Raw genomic sequence first — 18,059 nt, forward strand, 5'->3', positions numbered from 1 at the left:
GGTCCTCCAATTAAAAAAAAAAAAAAAAGTGTCTCTGGGGATCTGAGTCCTGCGGGCAGCAGGGGCTGGCATCCTCTCCGAAGCATCTCCAGGGCCTGGTGACCCCATCCACAGTGAGAACCCCACAGGGATTGCTATCGGTGGGCAGAGGAGGAAGCAGACCCCGAGGTGAGGCTTGCAGAGGGAAGGCCATGTCCTGGATGCCCTCTATTGGAAGGGGCATCTCAGAAATACACTGGGACTGTAATGGGGATGACGCCAGGCTTTCAAAAAGAGGCTGTTCCCCTTCCTGTGGGAACGCTGAAGTGACAGCCGCGTGACAGGAAGCCCCAGCCTTGCAGAGGACACACCCTGTGGTCTGTCTGTCCGGAGGACACCCAGGTCTCCTCCATCCTCACAGCCTGGACCGCAGGGAGGAGACACCATGGCCTCCACGCTCCTCGCCCTGCTCTGCCTTGGTGAGATGAGGAGGGGAAGGGGGAGCCCTGGTCTGGAGGGACCCCCAGCCAGCCTGCTCTGTCAGGGGACCCCAGGGCCCAGGAGGCTCCCGGGGTGGAGAGGTGCTGCTCAGAGCTGAGGGCACACCTCTCACAGGGCGCTCTCTTCCAGGGCTGAGTGTGGGGCTGAGGACCCAGGTGCAGGCCGGTGAGTCTCTCCCAGGGCCCAGCTCCCTCCTTTCATGAGGACAAGGTCACCTCCAGGCTGCGGGCAAGGGGAGGGCAGCTCAGGGCTCACGGAGGGGGAGTCTGGGAGGTCTGGGCTGAGAGCTGGGGCCTGGCGGGGGCGGCTGGTGAGCCCACATTGATTTCTCCAGGGACCCTCCCCCAAACCCACCATCTGGGCTGAGCCCAGCTCTGTGGTCTCCTGGGGGAGCCCCCGTGACCATCTGGTGTCGGGGACCCTGGGGATCCAGAGTTCCATCTGGATAAAGAGGGAAGCCCGGTTCTCTTGACAGACAGAAACCCTGGAGCCCCGGGCAAGGCCAGTTCTCCATCCACACATGGGACAGGGACCACGCAGGGAGCTATCGAGATGATACTACAGCACCCCCACTGGCTGGTCAGAGCCCAGTGACCCCCTGGAGCTGGTGGTGACAGGTGAGGACACTCGGGGGCCTCGGGCTCTGCCATCAGGAGGGGGTCTGCTCTCAGGGGGTTGTCCCCTCTCACAGCCCAGCCTGGGGAGGGGAGGGAAGGGTGGGGGCCCCACAAAACCAGCTGGCCTCCTTCTCTCCCTAGGACTCTACGGCAAACCCAGCCTCAGCCCTGCCAAGTCCCTGTGGTAACGTTGGGAGGGAGCGTGACCCTCCAGTGTGGCTCCCATCAGGGATTTAACATATTCCTTCTGACCAAGAAGGAGAAGACAAGTCCTCTTGGCACCCTGGCTGGACAGCGAAGCCCAGATGGGTGGACCCAGGCCCTGTTCCTTGTGGGTCCTGTGACCCCTGGACACGGTGGAGGTTCAGATGCTACGGCTTTAGCAGCGTCACCCCTCCGGGTTGTGGTCCGCCCCCAGTGCACCCTCTGGAGCTCCTGGTGGGCAGGTGAGGAAGTACCGTCCTGACCTCCCAACTTGCTGAGGCACCAGGGGTGGGCATTCGATGCTTTCTACTGGAGCTGTCCCAGAGGAGAGGGTGGGTGACGGGGTGGGGCTCACGGGACAGACACACAGACTGCAGACGGTGAGGCCTGGGGACCAGAACAGGAGAAGGGGCTCATGGGAGGAGCCGTCCCTACAGCCTAGTCTCCGCAGGGGTGTCTGGCAATGAGATGGGGAGGGCAGCTTGGAGCTCACAGAGGGGGAGTCTGGGAGGTCTGGCTGAGAGCTGGGGCCTGGTGGGGACGCCTGGTGAGCCCGCCTCTGATTTCCTTCCAGGGACCCTCCCCAAACCCACCATCTGGGCTGAGCCGGGCTCTGTGGTTCCCTCGGGGACCCCGTGACCATCTGGTGTCAGGGGACCCTGGAGGCCCAGGTATTCCATCTGGATAAAGAGGGCACCTCAGTCCCCTGGGACAGACAGAAACCCCCGGGGCCCGGGGACAAGGCCCAGCTGGCCATCCCACAGATGACGGAGCAGCACGCAGGGAGCTATCAGTGCTACTACAGCACCCCCACTGGCTGGTCAGAGGGCAGTGACCGCCTGGAGCTGGTGGTGACAGGTGAGGGACTCCTCGGGGCTCGGGCTCTGCCCTCTGGAGGGGTCTGCTCTCAGGGGGTGTCCCTCTCACAGCCCAGCCCTGGGCGGGGGGGGGGTGGAAGGGGGAACCCCACAGATCCAGCTGCCTCCTTCTCTCCTAGGATCCTACAGCAAACCCAGCCTCTCAGCCCTGCCGAGCCCTGTGGTGACCTTGGGAGGGAGCTTGACCCTCCAGTGTGACTCCCATCAGGGATTTAACAGATTCCTTCTGACCAAGGAAGGAGAAGATGAGTCCTCTCGGACCCTGGATGGACAGCGAGCCCCCAACTGGCAGACCCAGGCCCTGTTCTCCGTGGGCCCTGTGACCCCCGGGCACAGGTGGATGTTCAGATGCTACGGCTTTTACAGGGACACCCCCCAGGTGTGGTCAGCCCCCAGCGACCCCCTGGAGCTCCTGGTCTCAGGTGAGGAATCCCATCCTGAGCCCATACATTTGTGCAGACAAGACAACTTACCGGGGTCTCTGCTCCCAGGGGAGCCCCTGTGAGAGGGTGGGGAGAGGAGCGTGGGGCTCACAGGACAGACACACAGACTGAGACACGGCGAGGCCTGGGGCCGGGCCGGGAGAGGGGGGTTCATGGGGAAGCGGTCCCTACAACCGACGCGTGTCTCTCCCCAGGGCTGTCTGGGAAGCCCTCCTCCTGACCTCGCAGGGCCCTGTCATCACCTCTGGACAGAACCTGACCCTCCAGTGCCGCTCTGATGTCAGCTACGCCAGATTTGCTCTGTCCAAGGAGGGGGGACAGGACCTCCCCCAGCGCCCTGCCCGGAGGCCCCAGGAGGGGCTCTCTCAGGCCGACTTCCCCCTGGGCCCAGTGAGCACCGTCCAAGGGGGCCGATACAGATGCTACGGTGGACACGGCCTCTCCTCCGAGTGGTCGGCGCCCAGTGAGCCCCTGGAGCTGCTGGTGGCAGGGGAGGAGCCAGCGGGTCAGTCGGGGACCAGACTCTGCACAGGCCCCACGGGGGAGCCCCAGGGGTGATGCTGGGACCAGGGGGAGGGGTCCCGGGGAGGGGACAGAGAGACGGGGTCGGGGAGGGGAGAGACTCTGAGAAACAGAGACTGCGCTGAGGGGCCAGAGAGGCCCACAGAGTCTCGCTCAGAACCAGGCCCGGCGCCCGCACCCCCTTCCTCTCTGCAGGACGGCTCAGAGACAGACCCTCCCTCTCGGTGCGGCCGGGCCCCACGGTGGCCCCCGGGGAGAATGTGACCCTGCTGTGTCAGTCAGGAAACAGGACGGACACTTTCCTTCTGTTCAAGGAGGGGGCAGCCCATCGCCCCCTGCGTCTGCGCTCCCAGGACCAAGACGGGCGGTACCAGGCCGAGTTCTCCTTGAGCCCTGTGACCTCAGCCCACGGGGGCACCTACAGGTGCTACGGCTCACTCAGCACAGACCCCTACCTGCTGTCACAGCCCAGTGAGCCCCTGGCGCTCGTGGTCTCAGGTGAGGCCCAGTCTGTCCGTCTCACTCAGCAGCTCGGGGCTCTGCCCTGGGAGCGCAGGCCCGTGGTGGAGGAGGGGGCGCTGAGGGAGGGCCCCCTGAGGGAGGGGCCTCGGAGCCCACGCCCCGCCCCTTTCTCCCGCACTGGGGTCCCGGAGGGGCAGGTGGGCAGTGCGAGGGTCTTCGGGAGGCCACAGGGCCGTGCAGGGCAGAGGGGAGTGAGATGGGGACCCTGGGTGAGCCCAGGGCACCTCTTCCTGGGCTCAACCTCCCAAGGTCACATTCTCCTAGCCACAGACGCAGATTTGAACCTATGGACTGTCAGGGCTCTATGCTCAGGGGAGACAGCCCAGCCCAGGGCGGTGTGGGAGCTGGAGGATCTAATACCCCCTCAGATCATCAACACAGACTGCAGGGGCTCTGGGCTGCCGGGTGAACGGCTAGGGGTCGGGGGGCCAAGGCTGGGGGAGCAGGGCTGTGGAGGGGGAGGCGGCCCCGCCCCCACCCTTTTCCTGACCCCCAGCGGCCACCAGGCATCCATTCCATCAGCTCCACCCTCAGTGGAGTCAGAAACTGCAGAAAGGGGAGCAGGCTCTTGGCGAGGTGGTGGCGAGTCTGGGCCGAGCAGGGCTGAGTTATGCCCCCGGTTCAGGCGGCTCTGGAGACACTGATGTGGACTCCCTCACCGTCACCACCCCCCCGTGCGGGCCTCAGCTTCTTCCAGTGTAAAAGGAGAGACCCGTGCCCCAGATCTTAGATTTCCTCAGTTCTGACCTGGGTGTGACCCTGCATCGGACAAGGAGCACAGGGAGCCCCCGAGGAGGTGACTGTGGGGGGCCTGTTCCCTCTACTGCAGCGTGTGGGGAGGGAGGGGAGGACACAGAGGCCCCTCCGTGCAGCCTGCCCCTCCCCCCGCCCCCGCTGCGGTGGGGGAGGGGAGGGGACAAGGGAGGACCCTCAGCTCCAGGTGAGACCCTCGGACAGCCCCCTGCAGGTGAGGGCCCCCCAGAGCAGGAAGCTAGTGTCCTCCTGGGGGCCAGCTCAGGAGGAGCTCAGGGTGCCCACGGCCCTGGTTCCAGTCCCGGCTCTGCCACCTCCAGGCTGGGTCACCAGGGCCCTGAGTGATCTCCCTCTCTGTGCCTCAGTTTCCTCGTCTGTAAAATGGGTGGGATGGGCTGGATGTGGATGCATAGACCCCAGCACGAGTCTGCACACAGCAGGTGCCCAGCTAAACGGCACCCCTGGCTCACTCAGGCGTCTCTGGTGCCCCAGGCCTCACGTGGTACCTGAGTGCCCTCATCGGGGTCTTGGTGACCTTCGTCCTGCTGCTCCTCGTCCTCCTCTTTCTCTTCCTCCAACACCGGGGTCAGGACAGATGCAGGAAGTCACGTGAGTAGGGAACGGGGTGACTCGGACCCCTGGAGGCCTTAGGGCATCAGACAGAGGGAAACCAAGGACATGGGAACAGTCAGTTCAAAAAATGTTTTCCCACCATATGGAGGTTCCTTAAAAACGAAAAGCAGAATTATCATGTGATCCAGCAAATCCACTGCTGGGTATATGTTTGAACAAAATGAAAACACTAATTTAAAAAGATACAAACATTCCAATATTCATATAGCCAATTTACAATAGCCAAGATATGTCAGCAACCCAACTGTCCAGCACAGATGAATGAACAGAGAAAATGTGGTGTGTGTGTGTGTGTGTATCCACATATACATAGAATGGAATATTACTCAGCCATAGAAAAGAAGGAAACTCTGCCATTTGCAACAGCACACATGGACCTACATAGTATTACGCTTACTGAAATAACTCGGAGGAACATAAACGCTTTATGATAGCATTGGTACATACTGAATCTGGAAAATAATACAAAGGAACATATATGAAAAACAGAAACAGAGTCCTTGATACAGAAAAATAACTAATGGTTACCGGGGGTCGGGCAGATGAGGAGTGTGGACTAGAGACACAGACTACTGTGTATGAAATAAGCAAGAAGGATATACTGGATAGCACAGGGAATGTAGCAATTATTTCGTAATAACTTTAAGTGGAGTATAACCTATAAAAACATTGAATCATATGTTGTATGTCTGAAACTAATATATTACAAATCAACGATATTTCATTTAAAAATTTTTCCAGAATCTCAAATCTGAAAATCTAGTGGAAAAAAACACCCACGGTCAGCCCACGTGCACTCATTTAAGCCATTCCCCTCCTTCTCAATGTCACGAACTGACACACGCACCACGAGCCCAGGCTGCCTTCTCTCCTCCTGAATCCCACGTGGAGGGCGGGGGCACCACGTCCCGGGGGCCGAGCCTCTGTCCCAAGACCCAGCCCAGGCTGAGGCTGATTTCCAACCTCCGACAGGGGCGGCAGACCCAGGGCCTGAGGACAGGGGCCCGCAGAGCAGGTAACTCCCGCCCCAAAACCCCCAGAGCCCCCCACCCACAGCACCCCACCTTCTCCCCCTGACACAGTGTCTCCTCCTCAGCTCCAGCCCAGCCACAGGCGCCCAGGACCAGGCCATCTGTGAGCAGGAGAGGCGGCGGCCCACGGGAGGGCACAGAGACTTCTGGAGGCAGTGGGGGGGATGCTCAGAAGGATGGGGGACCGGGGCTGGGGACTGAAACCCCACACAGCACTTTCGGGTGCAGGGTCGGGGGGGGCACAGAGACCTCTGGAGGCCGTAGGGGGGATGCTCAGAAGGGTGGGAGACTACACAGCACCCCCCCCCAGGGTGCAGGGCGGGGGCTCCAGCCCTGAGGCTCTCCGAACCCTACCTAGCGGTGCCCCCTGCTCTGCTGCAGATGCTGCCGTGAGCGACACACACTCTGAGGTGGGGCTGCAGCTGGACCATCGGGTGAGACCCTTGCTCCCGTCTGGCCACCACAGACCTCCTTTTGCCAAACTCAGCCCAGCGCACGTGTTGCTGTGCTCACACCCCAGCTCCAGCCACGCCCACCCCACCCCTCCTTCCCGGCTCCCTGGGTCCTGATGTGACCCCACCCTCCCCTTGCCCTGTGACCTCACGGCCCCTCCTTCAGGGCGCCATGTCCTCTGGCTGACCTTCTGGTGTAGGGGTGCAGCCCCAGGTCTCATGAGGATGCGTGCATCAGTGGATGGCCCACACGGCCCAGCCCCCCTCCTTCAGCCCCCAGCAAAGGGCGCGGGATAGCGGGCGCCACCCCCCAGGTCCTGCAGGTACGGCAGGCGCTCAGCTCGTGGTGAGAGGGGCCCCACGCCAACAAGCTGGCGGAGTCCCAGAATGCAAGGTGCTGACAAGGAAAGTAAATCAAGAGATGGGACTGGGCGCTCCGGGTGGGCACACTCGGTAGGAAGGTCCTGAGGTGGAAGGGACGTGCTTTAGCAGGAAGATGGCTGTGTGCCAGGCCAGATGAGCAAGAGGTCCGGGCTCAGGCAGAAACCAGGGCTGCACAGAGCACCCAAGGCTCCCGGGTGACAGGAGGCCCCTGGAGTTTCCATCAGGAGAGAGAGCTGACCTGGCCCGAGGTTCCAAACCTCCTCTGGGCACAGCAGGGAGCTGGCTGGAGGAGGGAGGCGGACCCAGAAGGCACCTGTCCTACCTCACTGTCTCCCTCCAGTACAACAGGAGGCAGGCCCCCAGGAGGCCCCAAGATCACTAAGGCGAGAAGCGCCCCCTCTGTCCTCCCAGTCGGGGGGATTCTGGGAAGGATGGACTGACGCACAGCAGATGGGTCCCTCCTCTCCAGGCCCCCGGGCGCCCCATCTCACACACCTTCCCCTCCGCAGGCTGCCACATCTGAAGCCCCCCAGGACGTGACCTACGCCCAAGTAAACCACTCAACCGTCAGAAGGGGGACGACCACACCCCTGGCTCCCCCGTCAGGGGAGCCCCCAGCAGAGCCCAGTGAGTACGCTACTCTCGCCGTTCGCTAGCCCAGGAAGGACCCGACCCCAGGCTCCCGGGACAGATCTCAGACCCCAGGAGGCACGTGAGTTGCCAGCAGTGGACACCACCTAACCAAAAGCAGCAGTCCCTGGGCTCCTAACAGACCACCAGGAGCCCCAGGGACCCTTTCAGGTCAACTGGTTCTACCCTCAGAAACAGCATCCTGGACCCCCGGTGGCCCAGCGGTTAAGAGTCTGCCAGCCAATGCAGGGGACATGGGTCTGATCCACTTGCTGCCAGACAGCTGAGCCTAGGGGCGCTGCAGCTGCCGAAGCCCTGCTGCCCAGAGCCGGTGTTCCTCGAGGGGAGCCAGTGGGTGAGCAGGCCGTGCACAGCCAGGCACCAGCCTCCACTCGCTGCAATCAGAGAGGGCCCACTCGCAGCAGGGAAGACTCAGCACAGCCACAAATAAACAGATTACTAAAACACTGAAAGGCATGTTTCAGTTTCCTTAAAAAAGATGATTAATATCCTCATTTTATAAAGAAGACAACAGACTCTCAATTATCAGTGATTTTGAAAAAGGTCAGCACATTACTCCAAACGAAGGGAGGGACAGGGAAACCACAATGACAGGGGTAGCTACCACTGAGGACAAACAAGGAGAGGAAAATCAGAAAAGCCAGAAAGCTTCGTCCCTGAGGGCGTGGACCACACTCAACATGCTAGGCACAAGGACCAAGGCAGAAAGAGAGAAGGAGTTGCTTTACCGCCATCAGGACACGACGGCAGGTCCTTCAGACTTTAGAAAGTTAAACACCTCATAGAAGGACAGTTTCATGCTATTATAGTAGAAAATGTAGATGACACAGACCAAAAGCCTCAAAAATAAAATTTATCAAAATTATGGACATAAGGATAAACAGAAAATCTGAACTGTCCTATATGTTAAAGTGAACTCTGAGTCCAGAGAGTTTCACAGGTGAATGCATCTGAACACGTGGGCACTCATGAAACACACACTCGTACACACACCTACCGAGCTCACACCAGCTTACGCAGAGAGGGGAGAAGGAAGGAAGGGCACACTCCACAAAACATTTCACTGCACCAGAGAAACCTGAGACCAAACGGTGACACGGAAACTACAAAATGGGAAAATCTCAGGAAGCTCTTTTTCCCTGGTTTGTTTTCCTAAACAAACATTCACAAAGAGGATTCATCAGTAAATAAAATGGACCACATATCACGCACATGCACGTATTTTTTTCAAGAATGTGTGGTTGGTTTCATCCACAAAAATCCATCAATACAATTCAAATATTAAAAGAAGAAATTTTAAAACATCATGATAACAGATGAAAGTTTTTGATAAAATACACCACCAATTTATAATGAAAAAGTCGTAAGTAGAAGGGAATTTCCTATCATTTATCATAGCATCTTTTAAAACCTGCACTAGAAATCTATTTTTTATGTTTGTTTATTTATTCATTGTTGCTGTGTGGGCTTTTCTCCAGTTGCAGCGATTTGATCTCTGGTTTCTCTGCCTTTTCTAAAACCAGCTTGAACATCTGGAAGTTCACAGTTCACGTCCTTTGAAGCCTGGCTTGGAGAATTTGGAGCACTACTTTACTAGCGTGTGAGATGAGTGCAATTGTGCGGGAGTTTGAGCATTCTTTGGCATTGCCTTTCTTTGGGATTGGAATGAAAACTGACCTTTTCCAGTCCTGTGGCCACTGCTGAGTTTTCCAACTTTGCTGGCATATCGAGTGCAGCACTTTCACAGCATCATCTTTCATCTTTCAGAATTTGAAATAGCTCAACTGGAATTCCATCATCTCCACTAGCTTTATTCAAAGTGATGCTTCCTAAGGCCCACTTGACTGCACATTCCAGGATGTGTGGCTCTAGGTGAGTGATCACACCATTGTGATTATCTGGGTCATGAAGATCTGTTTTGTACAGTTCTTCTGTGTATTCTTGCCACCTCTTAATATCTTCTGCTTCTGTTAGGTCCATACCATTTCTGTCCTTTATCGTGCCCATCTTTGCATGAAGTGTTCCCTTGGTATCTCTCATTTTCTTGAAGAGATCTCTAGTCTTTCCCATTCTGTTGTTTTCCTCTATTTGTTTGCACTGATTGCTGAGGGAAGCTTTTTTAGATCTCCTTGCTATTCTTGGAACTTTGCATTCAGATGGGAATATCTTTCCTTTTCTCCTTTGCTTTTCACTTCTCTTCTTTTCACAGCTATATGTAAGGCCTCCTCAGACAGCCATTTTTTGCATTTCTTTTCCATGGGGATAGTCTTGATCCCTGCTCCTGTACAAAGTCACAAACCTCAGTCCAGAATTCATCAGGCACTCTATCAGATCTAGTCCCTTAAATCTATTTCTCACTTCCACTGTATAATCATAAGGGATTTGATTTAGGTCATACCTGAATGGTCTAGTGGTTTTCCCTACTTTCTTCAATTTAAGTCTGAATTTGGTAATAAGGAGTTCATGATCTGAGCCACAGTCAGCTCCTGGTCATGTTTTTACTGACTGTATAGAGCTTCTCCATCTTTGGCTGTGAAGAATATAATCAATCTGATTTCGGTGTTGACCATCTGGTGATGTCCATGTGTAGAGTCTTCTCTTGTGTTGTCGGAAGAGGGTGTTTGCTAGACCAGTGCGTTCTCTTGGCAACACTCTATTAGCCTTTGCCCTGCTTCATTCCGTACTCCAAGGCCAACTTTGCCTGTTACTCCAGGAGTTTCTTGACATCCTATATTTGCATTCCAGTCCCCTATAGTGAAAAGGACATATTTTGGGGGGTGTTAGTTCTAAAAGGTCTTGTAGGTCTTCATAGAATCGTTGAGCTTCTTCAGCGTTACTGGTTGGAACATAGACTTGGATTCCTGTGATACTGAATGGTTTGCCTTGGAAACGAACAGAGATTATTCCGTCAATTTTGAGATTGCATCCAAGTACTGCATTTCGGACTCTCTTGTTGATCATGATGGCTACTCCATTTCTTCTAAGGGATTCCTGCCCATAGTAGTAGATATAATGGTCATCTGAGTTAGATGACCAGTCCCCTTTAGTTCGCTGATTCCCAGAATGTCGACGTTCACTCTTGCCATCTCCTGTTTGACCACTTCCAATTTGCCTTGATTCATGGACCTAACATTCCAGGTTCCTATGCAATATTGCTCTTTACAGCATCAATTTTGTCAATTATACCACAGTAAAGTTGAAAAGGTTTTCTTTCATTTAATTACACCAGGCACATTGGGAGTTATTCCATTGCTCATTTTAGGCACTTGATCTCGTGCTTAAAATACGTATTTACATTTTTATTTCTGAACCCGTACACATTCTCCTCCTCCTTTACAAAAGACAAAGTTCTAACGGTGCTTCACCTGAACTCTGGGTACTCATATACACGTGTGTGGGCATGTGCACGGCTCTGTCCATGCACACATGCGGGTGTGTTTGTGCGTGCAAGCGTGTGTCTGTGTACTTTTCCAAAGCTCATTTTTGGCCATGCGTTCCTCTCTGTTGCATCTCACTGTCTCTCTGCCATCTCTTAGTATCCTCTTCTGTGTGAAAACAGTCAGTATCTAAGAACGTGCACCTCTGGAAATGCCTTCTCTCACCGTCATTCTCTTTTTAACAAGTTGCTTGAGAACACTCTATTTGGAATCCAGCGTGTGACTCAAGTACTAGGAGAGGAAAACGCTTGTGAAGGTTAAGGGCCCCATGCCCCAGAGCCCACCTCCTCTCTCAGGACCTGGCGGGTTGAGGCTGAGGCACGGCCCACACCGGGAGGCTGAACCTCCTGGAAGCTGGGGATGTGCTCTGCATGAAGCTCTCACTTCTGCCCCTCGCAAGTACTCCGACTCAGGGGAACTCTTCCTGGTTAATTCCCTGACGGCATGGCTCCAGTATCCTTTAGCGCCCCCTTTTGGTAGGGGGCAGTCTGCTCCCTGTGGGCTGGTCATTCTCTTGATAATCTGGGTTTTCCACAGGAAGTAGTTTCAGGACATTTTTAGGGCCTCAGTCCAGTCCGCCTTGATTTTCCTTTTTTTATTTGAAATTTACTTAAAAGAGAATTAACTGTTTCAAATTGTATAATTCAGCGCAAAATAATTTTTAAATTTAACCTGCAGTTTCTCAGTTTACTATGAAAGGTCAAGATACAGATGTTACTTCCATTTATTTTTACAAATATGTAGTTAATTAACCTATTGTTGACGTCGCTGCGCCACACAGGCTCTCCGTTGCAGGGTGTGGGGTCTTTAGCTCGAGTGTGCCGTGTCTGGATCCCTGGCCGCTGATCCCGCCCAGGCCCCTAAGTATGAGCACCGAGTCTCAGTCAGGAGCCCAGCAGGGCGGCCCTCAGGTGTCACGTGCACATGCATGAGTCCCAGCCCTTCGCAGGTCGGTTCTCATCAGTAAAGGAGGCTCCGTTATTTGCTTCCTCAGCCGTTGCTGTCTGTCGGGAGCGTCTTCCCGTCTGACACTTACGACAGATACCACACTGGCCCTCAGCACAGGCCCGCCTCTCCTGAATCTCCCTGTCTGCACTCTGTGCTGCACTCTGGACCATTTCCTCAATGCTATGCTCCGACTTCATACGTGGTCGCTTAGCTGCCTTCTTGGCTGCATGACTTTTTAACGTGTTGAATCTACTGTATTGTTCACGTCGTAAATTTTTACCTCTTTTCAGTGACCACCTGTTCTACAAAATAATCCACATGCTTGCCTCCCTTTATTTTTCTGTGACCATGGTTCCCTCTGTGTGTCCACATCGGTGGAAACCTTACTCTGACCCCGAGATGATCCCTGCCGCTGGGGCCACACCGCCGACCTCTCATGCTTTGCTGTGGTTCCCCTCCATTTGGGGAACTTTCTTTCTGCCCTTGTCTGTGGCTACATGTTTCAGAAACACTCTCCAAGCACGTCTCAGTGTTAGGAGCAGAGGAGGCTCTGGGTGGGTACCACACTCACCCCCTTCGGTGCAGTCTCAGCCCGCAGCCCTTCACGTCCACCCTCTCCTGCTGTCACCTCGTCTGGAAATTGACCATGACGACGGCAGCAAGAGCCTGCAGCCCCTCTGAGGGCTGGGGTCGGGACAACAGGCAGAGAAGGAACCTCGGGCGCAGAGAAAGGGCACCACCGCCCCAGGTACATGAGCAGCGGGCACACATTTACAGGAGCATCTGTTTTCCAACAGAGTGAGAGCTCTGACTCCAATCAATACCCACTAAAGCTTGCAGGTGACGACAAGACTGGGAGGACACTGTGCCCAAGGACCCCGGGGCCCTGAGGAGGCAGGAAGCACCCAGGGGCTTGTTCCCAGGAAGGCGGGCTGGACGGTCATGCGATATAGAGAGACGCCCTGAAGGGGGCTGCCATGGGGGAAACCCACACTCCAGGGCAGTGGAGGAGTCAGTTTCCTTCCTTATTCCCTGAAGCCTCCTCTGGGCTCTCGGCCACATGGACTCCACTGAGCCCAGGGACTCTGATCGTTTGTGCCTCATAAAGAGCAGACTTGTGGACACAGAGGGGAAGCAGAGGGTGGGGCGAATGGAGAGAGTACCATGGAAATGTGCACACCAGCACGTGTAAAACAGACCACGCGGGAATGTGCCCTGTGACTCAGCGAGCTCACACAGGGCTCTGTACAACCCAGAGGGGAGGGAGGTTCTAGAGGGAGGGCATGTGACACACACGGCCGATCCATGCTGATGTGTGGCAGAAACCAGCACCATATTGTAAAGTAATGATCCAGCAATTTAAAAAAAAAGTGTGTCTCTGGGTATCTGAGCCCTGTGGGCAGCAAGAGACAGCATCCTCCCCAAAGCATCTCCAGCGCCTGCAGACCCCGTCCACGGAGAGGACCCCCAGGGACCTGCTGATGGGCGGGCAGAGGAGGAAGCAGACCCCGAGGTGAGGCTCTCAGAGGGAAGGACATGCCCTGCTTGCCCACACCTGAAACAGGTGTCTCAGGAACACACTGGGACTGTCACAGGAACAACGCCCGGCTTTAAAGAAGAGGCTGTTCCCCTTCCTGTGGGGACACTGATGTGACAGCCACGTAACAGGAAGCCCCAGTCCCGGAGAGGACACACCCTGTGGTCTGTCTGTCCGGAGGACACCCAGGTCTCTTCCATCCTCACAGCCTGGACCGCAGGGAAGAGGCGCCATGGCCCCCGCGCTCCCTGCCCTGCTCTGCCTTGGTGAGATGGGAGGGGCAGGGGGAGCCCTGGTCTGGAGGGACCTCCAGCCAGCCTGCTCCATCAGGGGACCCCAGGGCCCAGGAGACTCCCGGGGTGGAGAGGCGCTGCTCAGGGCTGAGGGCACACCTCTCACAGGGCGCTCTCTTCCAGGGCTGAGTGTGGGCCTGAGGAACCAGGTGCAGGCCGGTGAGTCTGTCCCAGGGCCCAGATCCCTCCTCTCGTGGGGACAAGGTCACCCCCAGGCCATGGGCATGGGGAGGGCAGCTCGGGGCTCACGGACAGGGAGTCTGGGAGGGCTGGGCTGAGAGCCGGCACCTGGGGGAGATGCCTGGTGAGCCCGCCTCTGATTTCCTTCCAGGGACCCTCCCCAAACCCACCATCTGGGCTGAGCCAGGCTCTGTGGTCTCCTGGGGGAGCCCCGTGACCATCTGGTGTCAGGGTCCCCCGGGGGCCCAGGAGTTCCATCTGGATAAAGAGGGAAACCCAGATCTCTGGGACAGACAGAAACCTCTGGAGCCCGGGGACAAGGCCAGGTTCTCCATCCACTACATGAGAGAGGACCATGCAGGGAGCTATCAGTGCTACTACGGAACCCGCACTGGCTGGTCAGAGCGCAGTGACCCCCTGGAACTGGTGGTGACAGGTGAGGGACACTCGGGGGCCTCGGGCTCTGCCCTCGGGAGGGGGTCTGCTCTCAGGGGCTGTCCCTCTCACAGCCCAGCCCTGGGGAGAGGAGGGGAGGGGAGGGTGGGGGCCCCACGGAACCAGCTGCCTCCTTCTCTCCTAGGACCCTACGGCAAACCCAGCCTCTCAGCCCTGCCGAGCCTTGTGGTGACCTCGGGAAGGAACGTGACCCTCCAGTGTGGCTCCCGTTGGGGATTTAACAGATTCCTTCTAACCAAGGAAGGAGAAGACGAGTCCTCTCGGGCCTTGGATGGACAGCGAACCCCCGACGGGCAGACCCAGGCCCTGTTCCCCGTGGGCCCCGTGACCCCCGGGCACAGGTGGACGTTCAGATGCTACGGCATTTACAGGGACACCCACCGGGTGTGGTCAGCCCCCAGCGACCCCCTGGAGCTCCTGATCTCAGGTGAGGAATCCCGTCCTGACCCCATACATTTGTGCAGACAAGACAACGTACTGGGGTCTCTGCTCCCAGGGGAGCCCCTGTGAGAGGCTGGGGAGAAGAGCATGGGGCTCACAGGACAGACAGACAGACTGAGACGCGGCGAGGCCTGGGGCCGGGCCGGGAGAGGGGGTCCACGGGGGAAGTGGTCCCTACAACCCAGCGTCTGCGCTCCAAGGACCAAGCCGGGCGGTACCAGGCCGAGTTTCCTTGAGCCCTGTGACCTCAGCCCACGGGGGCACCTACAGGTGCTACGGCTCACTCAGCACAGACCCCTACCTGCTGTCACAGCCCAGTGAGCCCCTGGCGCTCGTGGTCTCAGGTGAGGCCCAGTCTGTCCGTCTCACTCAGCAGCTCGGGGCTCTGCCCTGGGAGCGCTAGGCGGTGGTGGAGGAGGGGGCGCTGAGGGAGGGCCCCAGAGCTCACGCCCCGTCCCTTCCTCCCACACTGGGGGCTCGGAGGGGCAGGTGGGCAGTGGGAGGGTCTCGGGGAGGCCACAGGGCTGTGCAGGGCAGAGGTTGGTGAGGTGGGGTCCCCGGGTCAGCCCGGCATAAGCCTTCCTGGGCTCATTCCCAGGACCCAGTCTCCCAGCCACAGACCCAGATCCGAACCTGGGGAGTCTCGGGGCTCTCTGCTCAGGGGAGACAGCCCACCCCAGGGCATTTTAACATTCTCTGGGAGGACAAGGCCCCTCAGATCGTCAAGGGGTGGCGGGGAGTCAGGCAGAGATGGCGCCAGAGCCACAGGCTGCAGGGGCCTGAGGCTGCTGGATGGGGTTCAGTCTGTGGAGAAGCAGGTCCGCCCCCACCACATCCTGCCCCTGGAGGCTACAGGGATCACCTCCTCCTGCGGGCAGAGTCCAGCTGGCAGACACAGAGGGCTGAGCGAGCGTCTGTAGGGGGAGGTGGATACGTGGGAGCCACCGTTGTGTCCCACCCCGGGACCCCACAGACCACTGATCAGGGGCGGGGTCCCACCCCAGGACCCTGCAAACACCACTCAGGGGCGGGCCCCACCCCGGGACCCCACAGACCACTGCTCAGGGGAGGGCCCCACCCCACCCTGTGCTGTCCGAGCTCCTTCAGCTCAGGGTCCTGACAGGAACGACTGAGACAGTAAGATAGAGAGACCCCAGGAGTCTCCCGAGGAGGACACGGCCCACCCACAGCCTCCCTTCAAGACACTCGGGCTCGGCTGATACCCTCCCCCAGCACCGCTGTCAGACCAGCGAGTGTGAACAAGGACAGCGTCCTTGTCAGGTTGGGCTCGGGGCCGTGTCTTCTCACGGGAGCCGGGTGCCCTGGGCACACACAGTGGGTAACGGGGCCGGCGCTGACCTGTGCACCCTCACCCCAGACTACACGGTGCAGAATCTCACCCGGATGGGCCTCGCAGCTTCGGTCCTGCTGGTCCTGGGGATCCTTCTCTGCCAGGCTCGGCACGACCACGGAGGAGCCCGAGACGCAGCCGGAGCTGAGCAACGGGACCCAACACAGCCCAGAGCGCAGGAGCCCGGGACGCGAGCTTCTGGTGTAGGAGCTTCTGGATGAGCCTCTGACCCTGGGGGAGAGATGAGCCGCAGGGTGGGAGGAGGCCCAGGCGTCCCCAGGGGGCTCGGCCTCTGCTCACAGGGCCCCCTCCCTCCTGGGGAGGACACCCCGGCTCCCGGCTGCTCTCACCCCTGGCCCGAGGCACATCCCACATGGCAGGGGTGGGTCCTCACCCTGCATGCCCCCAGGCTCTGTCCACTTGCATGGAGGACGTGAGCCTCATTGTTCATGCCCGCCGTCTCTGGTGTGCGCAATGACCTCCATCTCTTCTCAGAAACAGAATGCTGTTAAAGTAACTGAATAAATGGGTTAAATTGGGCCCTGTTTGGTACAGTTGGATCCTAAACTCTTCCCTGAGCCCCCTCTGGACCCTGCATGCCCCTCCTCCTTGTCCGAGGACACCCGCTGTAGTCTCTCCAGAAACACTGTCAGTGTGAAGGGACACCCTGGCGTTTGAAGTGACCGTCAGGGCTACACTGGTAAATGAGCTCAGGAATATATCGTTTTGTAAAGAGCCCCGATATGGGGTTTCCCTGGTGGTGAAGAATCTGCCAGCCAATGCAAGAGACACGGGTTCAATCCGTGATCCTGAAGACCCCACACGCCAGGGAGCAACTGAATCCATGAGCCGCAGCGACAGAGGCTGGCACGTCCTGGAGCCCGCACACCACCAGAGACGCCAGTGCTGCAGAAGCCCAGACACCAAAGCGAGGGAACAGCCCCACTCACATAACCAGACACACCCCCGCAGCAACACAGACCCAGCATAGACAAAATCATCAGGCAATAAATGCTTAAAGGGCCCAGTGTGAACTGTGTGTCTCTTTGGGGCCAACGCACTCTGTGGCCAACCTCAAGGAGCCTGGGTGAATGCGCTGAAGGCCGGGTGGGAAGGAAGGAGCAGGTGGACTTTCCTACAGGCCGAGTCTGGTGCAGCCAGCCCCCACTGATGGCCCCATGGGCACAGATGTGTCCTTCTCATTACAATCACATAGGATCATCTCCACCTCAGTTTTATGCCCCAGGGACCCTGAAATGACATGCCCACCTCCTAGTTCATCTGTAAGAGAGGGAAAGAGAAAACCATGGAGGAGACAAGGCTGACTCTGACGAATCCCAGCACATCATGGGTAGGGGTACTCATCAGCCCGGTCAATCTGGAGAGTCGACAGCAACTCTCAGTTAAAGGGAAGAGACACAGCGCTGGCCCACAGTTGTATAACCCAGAGGAAGATGCATGCACAGCCACGCGTGTACAAGGAGAAAAAGGACACGTGGGTTGTTCACAGTAGAAAAAGTTACAGAAATCACTTTCACCAAAATGAATGGTTTGGTGTGTATATATGCGACAGAATTTTATACAAAAAATGCACAAAGCTGGACTGCTACAGGAACACAGGTCAGTTTTCAAGCATGATGGTGAAAAAGTGAAACACGACCGTAGGAGTCCAGTCCATCACATCAAATTCAAAAGGGAACAACGTGGGACTCGATACACAAAATAAGAACTGAGACGGGAGGAACAAGAGCTGCTACCGGGTTTCCCTGGTGGCTTGGCGGATAAGAATCCAGCCGCCAACACAGGGGACGCGGGTTCCATCCCTGCTGCGAGAAGATCCCGCTCA

At 57.4% G+C, this 18,059-nt stretch overlaps 2 protein-coding genes across 2 annotated transcripts in view; both read left to right on the forward strand.

The window, feature by feature from the left end:
* Window positions 1–8,022, forward strand: part of LOC132342123 (leukocyte immunoglobulin-like receptor subfamily B member 3) — a gene marked incomplete in the record, with an annotated part of 90,338 nt that extends 82,316 nt beyond the window's left edge. Inside the window, 1 exon segment of the mRNA XM_059884414.1 lies at window positions 7,531–8,022. Coding sequence (XP_059740397.1) covers window positions 7,531–7,575 — 45 coding nt within the window.
* Window positions 8,023–13,642: 5,620 nt separating this feature from the next.
* On the forward strand, window positions 13,643–16,752 carry LILRA4 (leukocyte immunoglobulin-like receptor, subfamily A (with TM domain), member 4). The gene is given in 5 exon segments (NM_001102357.1): window positions 13,643–13,758; window positions 13,909–13,944; window positions 14,117–14,401; window positions 14,662–14,848; window positions 16,241–16,752. Coding segments are annotated over 5 exon segments (663 nt in total). The 5' UTR covers window positions 13,643–13,724; the 3' UTR covers window positions 16,362–16,752.
* Window positions 16,753–18,059: the final 1,307 nt, after the last annotated feature.

This window comes from Bos taurus, unplaced genomic scaffold (genome assembly GCF_002263795.3).
Source record: "Bos taurus isolate L1 Dominette 01449 registration number 42190680 breed Hereford unplaced genomic scaffold, ARS-UCD2.0 Leftover_ScbfJmS_1578, whole genome shotgun sequence".
Taxonomy (NCBI): Eukaryota; Metazoa; Chordata; class Mammalia; order Artiodactyla; family Bovidae; genus Bos; species Bos taurus.